The 6,537-nt window shown below is 40.4% G+C and overlaps 1 protein-coding gene across 1 annotated transcript; it reads right to left on the reverse strand.

Moving 5' to 3' along the window:
- Positions 1-1,365: 1,365 nt before the first annotated feature.
- LOC131890545 (uncharacterized) lies at positions 1,366-5,765 on the reverse strand. Its single transcript, XM_059239909.1, has 5 exons — positions 5,614-5,765; positions 4,939-5,543; positions 4,089-4,221; positions 3,598-3,816; positions 1,366-1,875 (listed from the first exon to the last, which is right to left on the reverse strand). The coding sequence occupies exons 1-5, from the start codon at positions 5,629-5,631 to the stop codon at positions 1,672-1,674; spliced, it is 1,179 nt and encodes a 392-aa protein (XP_059095892.1). The 5' UTR covers positions 5,632-5,765; the 3' UTR covers positions 1,366-1,671.
- Between the last annotated feature and the right edge of the window lie 772 nt (positions 5,766-6,537).

Here is a 6,537-nt window from a genome sequence, read left to right on the forward strand (position 1 = left end):
TTAGCTTAGTCAGCAAGCAAGTAGCAAAGCTTCCTTCCAGCAGAATGCAGCTGGTGCACAGCATTAAAAAACTGGAATAGCTAAATATTACATTCTGGTTATATAGCTTCATTTACATGACTTTTTTGCAACAATATTTTTGTTTACAGTCATCGGTCATTTTGAATTTCCTTTAAAAAAGAGCTTATATTAAAAATTAAACATCTTACTCAAGTGCTAAAATTTAATAATGGCATATTTTTCTATATTTATGGTTTTTATTCCATAAGCAAGTTACTTGAAATGTTATTGGGCATACTTTTTACCTCTTAAAGATGCGTTTGATGTCAGAAAATGAGAATAAGCGCTTTGTTTTTCAAAGAAGCATATATCTTAGTTTTTAGATGCATGATAAAAGTGTAATTTATATACTCCTATACTATACTGGCCAACCACATCTATTTTCACCAACCCTTTCAAAAGTTTAAACGCCCACATAATATTAGTTTTCCGCGATGAGATCTCAGTGATTGCATATCCAGTGTCAATCAACTTTTGGAATCTGATATATCACGAATGTTCGGATATCCTTTTGTAAACCGGCGTAATACTGATTCCACACTTTCATCGTCTTTCTTGCAAACGGGTCCCTAGGCCAGACAACCGTATGTTAAGGATAATTTGACGTAGGTATCGAATGGTCGGGACATAAGCTTTAGACAACGGCTAATAAAGTGTCGTGTAATAATTTCAACCATCCATTACATTGGACAAGTCAATCGTTGCGATCTTCAATTTTGTGCCCAAATATGGTGGAGAGCCTGAGATATTGTAGCTGTATTCTATGGGATCGATTGTGTGATCAAATAAACAAATAGATATGTGACAAAGGAAACAATTTTGCCAAAAAGAACGACTGTCATCATTGAGGTGCTCAAACTGCAAGTACTTATTGCTTGAAGAGAGTATCTTGAGCTCGAAGAAGAGGAAGGGCGATCGATCATTGTAGTGCTTTTCTTATCATCTATTGTATGTAGATACAAGTTATTATCTGTGCAACATCCTACCAATACTTCTCATACTTGTTCAAAATCCAACAACGATTTGTCTGGCCAAATCAGCTCATAAAAAGCTCACCAACCAGGACAAATGCTTTCAAGTTATTCATTTGATGATCCCTTGATCACAGAGCTATCAACAAAGGGGATATTGCTCTTTATTTTATGTCTCTACTCTACTGCGTACTTTGATTTACCCTCAATTCAGACAATGAGCGGAAGCGAAGTAGCAATTCCGTTTCAAGACTCGGTGCATGTTGGATAATTTGGTTCCCATCCTTTTGAACACCATTCATTTTGGCCATTGCCTACATAGTTGATCATCCGATTCGTGAACTTCATCTTTTATTGTTGTTTTCTTCATCACGTCAAGCGTGAGACAAAGTTGCTCCACCACCGTCAAAAAAGAGAGATACAACTTGAAAATATGATCCAGATCAATGTCAGCTTGGAAAGAAAGAGCTGATTTCTTAATGTGCTTTGGCAACGGACAGGGCACTAAAAGTAACAATTGCAATTGATGCACGGTGAGGAAACTTGGGTATGAATGGACAAGAAGCCAATCGACTAGATTCTGTAAGAATGATGCATTCCGGATGAATGGAGATGGGGGGGATGGGGTATCATTCTGCTCTTATGCCAATCCAGATTGGGCAGAAGGCACGTAACACCACTTCTTGACCACTGGTTTCTGGACTTTTCGGGGGTTGGTTCGGGATCGAGTGCACACTTCTTTGGGGATATCCACGCACTCTTCACTGGGCTTGAGCAAAGGCACGAGCTTAGTCACATGTTTGCAAGAACGCTGAGGCTCCAAGTTGCAAGTCTCCTCAGGAACCTAGGAGAACAAAGCATTTATTGCAATTGCAAACGTCCAGACAAAATGAACTAACCACTAGGCGATGTAAAAACACACGCCTTTTGACAAACTTAAGACGTTGGCATCTTAATCACCCTGGTACATGTGATCCAAGCTCGAACATAGATCAAGATAAATGTTGGCACACTTAGGGATACTTTTTGCAATCGGCATGCCAATGGAATCAAATGCATAAGAGCAGTGAGTTGGTTTCCAAATGAGAAACGTATATCAACACTTTTAAAGACACTCTAAGATATATACTGACACATCATTTTATACTCGTATATGATTTGGTGGCTAAGTTGTCTTCATTAAAGATTTGATTGCTGGATGTGGAACGCCATTCTAAAGATTGCAAAGTGTTTCCAGGATTTGGGCAATTTCAAAGTGCCGTAAAGTATGAACTAGTGGATCAATAGTTGAAAAATTCCAAAACGAGACGTGCAAACTTTGAAATATCATACCAGTAAGGAAAAATGACCGCATAATTTTGTCAACTATGTGTTCATTTAAGTTAGATTTGATACCTTTTTCCATTTAAAAAGTAACTCTCATTTTAAATGTACTTTTTTATATGAAATCCTTTGTCATCCTGATTTTAAAAAGTAATCATTTTTCATTCATGTGCCAATACTTATTTTGATTTTAGTACAGCCTTGAATGAGATGTGCTTAGGGTGACGGTAAGAGACTGAATCTTATTCTCGAGCCTTTAAGAATGGCAGGAGGACATTTATGTTGGGCCTAGACCACGTGTATCATGATATCTCTAAAGGTCCAAACTTTTGATGGTATTTTGAGTCTAAACGGTCTAATATTGATTCTTGACCCTGTTTTCAGCCTAAGGGTGTGTAAATTAACGAATTCTAGAACCAAGAACATTGGATTTGAAGGTGCTGGGCTCTGGCTTAATCTGGAATGTCCTCGATCATGAATTATGTGGTGATTAAACCCCAATCACTGTAACTAGGTTATCTGATTATCCTGGTTTGTTGACTTGCATGGCTTTTTTTTGATGAACTGACTACGCCAAAATGATAATATTTGTCATATTTACACCGACCAGACTTACGGCTGATTCTTCCCTTTACACATCTAAAGTATCTTGAGTTTTCATGGTCATGTATTCTCATTTGAGATCCTCATTTTGGTCAAATTAGCTCGATTCAAAAACTTTTACCTATCTACTTTCCTCAATAGGCGGTTCATGAACATAAATGCAAAACCATCTTCGACCCCTCAACGAGGAAATAAATGGGCACTTAAAGATTCAAATTCAGACGATTACCATCTTCGTACACTTTCAACCAGGAACCAAGGTTCCTTGGATTTTTCGCCAATGTAACGCAGTAGAGGTATTTCATGTGAATATCACAGCAATCAATGTTGGCAAAGAACAAGGGACAAATATTTTGAACTCCTCATTCGTGCTTTGTTCGTTTTCTCCCAAGACAATGTTTAAATCAATGCTAAGCACGGACAAAAATGAATTAATTGCCTTTTGATTCCACAAGTGTCGGAAATTATTCGCCATTTTTCCCACCATGCTAGTCAAGACTTATTTACTCGCGTTAAAGAGGGTGGCCAAATTCACGCAACCTGTCTTCTCTTTGGTGGTCACTTATTCGTATACTAAATTATTGTGAGGGCAACTAAAGTGCTCTTTAATGAAGAATCTATGAACAAGATTCCGACAAACCTCTTGAACCACGGTCTCTTTTTTGTCAAAGCATTCCTCTGGCCCAGCTTGGGGAATGCATCCCGACGGTCCACAAAGGTCTCTGGCCACCTTCTTACAATCGGTTTCCGGAGTGTATTTTTTCACTTGTTCCCGTTTGGTGTTGCACACTTGTTTGGGCCACTTGGTACACTTTTGTTCCGTGGTGTAGCCCTGCGAAACGTCCTCGCACTTTTCCTCCTGTTAAAAAGATAATGATGCAATTGAAGGCAATGGGATGATTTGAAATGTGGAGTGATCATCTTAAATGGATGTGTGAAACATCGGTTCTTATTTTCAACTCATGAGACTTAAAAGGGAGTGAATGGTATTAATTGCACCCTATTAGCATTTTTATCAAGTTCATAGCTTCATTTCAAAACTAAATCAGCCATATTGTCTAACTTATTGGCGAGGGGCCTCATTCTCTCTTCAAACAAAAAGTTACCTTGGACTAAACTAAAAAGACTAACCTGAACAGTTTCGCAATCAACGATGTCATCCTCGACATCGTGCTCATGATACCTGGTCTCACATTGCGATTCGTAAACCGTCTTGCACTCGACTGGACCTTCACCCTCACAAATTAGGGGAGTATGGCAGAATCTGTAAATGAGAGAGAATAATTTGGGAAATGCCTTCCTTTGCTAAAAAAAATCTGATAAGAAGAGATTCTTTTGGCACTTGTCTTTTAATCGATAGACTCCAGTTAAGTTTTAGAAAAAAGAACGGAAGAAGAAAACGTGGCTAGGGACCATTCAAACTCAACTTGAAAAAACAAAAAAAACATTTTCGGAAATTGTCTTGTGTTTGTACTTAAGATGTAATTTTGGAACGGCTTTCCGTGAAAAATATAAGCAAGGCAGGATGTGATTTAGAAAGAATAAGAATCTTGAAGTCACCAAAACCAAATTCATTGCTTGTGATGGGCTTCTTTTATATACTCAAGGTCTTTCACCCCTTGTTGGAAGTGATTTCGCCGAAATTGCTTTCCTTTGTCACGAATATCACCTTGAAGCTATGCACGGCACTCAAAATCGTGAGTCAAGAAAGATTTTTCACCATTCTTTCAAACCTGACTTGAAATCTCCTTTTAAAAATATATGCACATGATCCGTTAATTTTCACATAACTCTCAACGCGCTGAGGAGCCTAATAAAAGCTTTTCAAGTGAGACAACAAATAAGCTATCATAATGCAATAAAACTTCAAGCGTCTGTACTCACTTTATAGTTGGGTTATGATCTTCTCGCTAATTGCCACGTTCCCGACAACACTTCAATTTACGACTCCAAGCCCTCAAACCTTCAAGTAATAACTTACCTCACGGGCTCATCGGACGCCACCTTCTTATATTCAATGAAGCAATCCTTGCGGAAGTTCTCTTCGCACTCCTCTTCTTGCTGAGGCTCAAAATCGGTGGTATAAGTGGTGTGGCACCGCTCAGTGTAACTATGATGGCACTCAATCTCGTCGTCATATTCGGTCTCCTCTACCATCACAACCTTGTCGATGCAACGCTCTCCAGCCGCAGCGATGGATCCGATATCCAAGGCTATATCCTCACCTTGACCTTGACGCGAGGGTCGAACGTCGAAGGCTTCAATGGAGTTCTCATCATGTTGGTGGTGATCATGATGATCCTGGATATTAGGTTCATTCCGGAACTGACGGGCGGAGCCTCCGCGTCTTTGAACCGGAAGAGGTCTCGGGGATCCTCGGTCTCCGCCCACGAAGGGGAAGATCTCGCCCAAGTTCTTGCCTTCTCGCAGGATCTCCAAGTCCTCGGCTTCTTCGATCAACTCGTCCAAATCCAAGTTTTGACGACCACTACGGGCAGCCACATTGGGCTGTCTACGGCGAGGAGCAAAAGGTCCATCTCGAGTATTGGCCTCAATGGCCAGGATCAGGCACATTGCAATTATTACCTGTAAGGAAAATTGTAATTTCGACTCTTGGGAGTAAACCCAACTTTTGGCAATGGCAAAGAAGACCTACTTTTAGTAAAGGAGCCATTATTTCAAAATAAAACACGGAGCCTACAGGTGTAACACGAGCACTGCTACCGATTCCACCGGCGTCAATGGCTTTTATACCTCCTGGACAAGATCCGGCGCCCGTTCATGCGTTCATGCAAGGGAGCAAGTACGTATGCATGTATGGCATGCAGGGAGTTGTTGAAGTGGGTGCCATCCCATCCCTGATTAGGGGGATGCCTCCTTGCCTTGGTTAAGGAATCATGATCACCGTGATCATCTTCTTCTTCGTCGTCTTCTTACTGTCTTCTTACTGTCTTCAGGCACAAGATCCTGTGAGTCCTCCGTGACATATCCGTCAAAGCACGCGCAACAACTAAGCACGTGCACTAAACTACTTTTGTGTGGTTTGAATTAGGAAGCACTGGAACTCATAACATCTTGGAAATCTCGGCTCTGTATAGAATGAAGCATCTTGAGGTGGGATATGCCATGGCATTGCAATTGCACAAATCTAGGCAATGCTTAATCAACCGGTGCTATTTTTGTCACTTCTATCACCATTTATTATTCAATCGCAAGTTTCGTGGAAATTTTGCTCGTTTTCTATTACGGGGACACATTTGTCGTCGAAAGGGTATTTTGCAGAAATAATTACCTCTATCGAAAAAGCTTGCGATGAGCCGTGAGTGTGAAGCAGCTTTTTCAAAACAGGAACGGTGTTTTTATAAATATCCAACTATAAAAATATTTTGGTGGTTGCACGTGCACCATTTCTGATTTGCCGTTGCTTCTTCGCTCCTTTAAGATCACAATTTCCCCTTATAACCGGTGGTGTTTCTGACACGAGTCCCGCCCTCATCGGCCATCATGGCACACCCTCAAACGCCACAGATTTCTACTAGATAAGTTTCTTTTCCTGCACCACAAATCGCTATGCCCAACT

This window comes from Tigriopus californicus, chromosome 11 (assembly GCF_007210705.1).
Source record: "Tigriopus californicus strain San Diego chromosome 11, Tcal_SD_v2.1, whole genome shotgun sequence".
Classification (NCBI taxonomy): Eukaryota; Metazoa; Arthropoda; class Copepoda; order Harpacticoida; family Harpacticidae; genus Tigriopus; species Tigriopus californicus.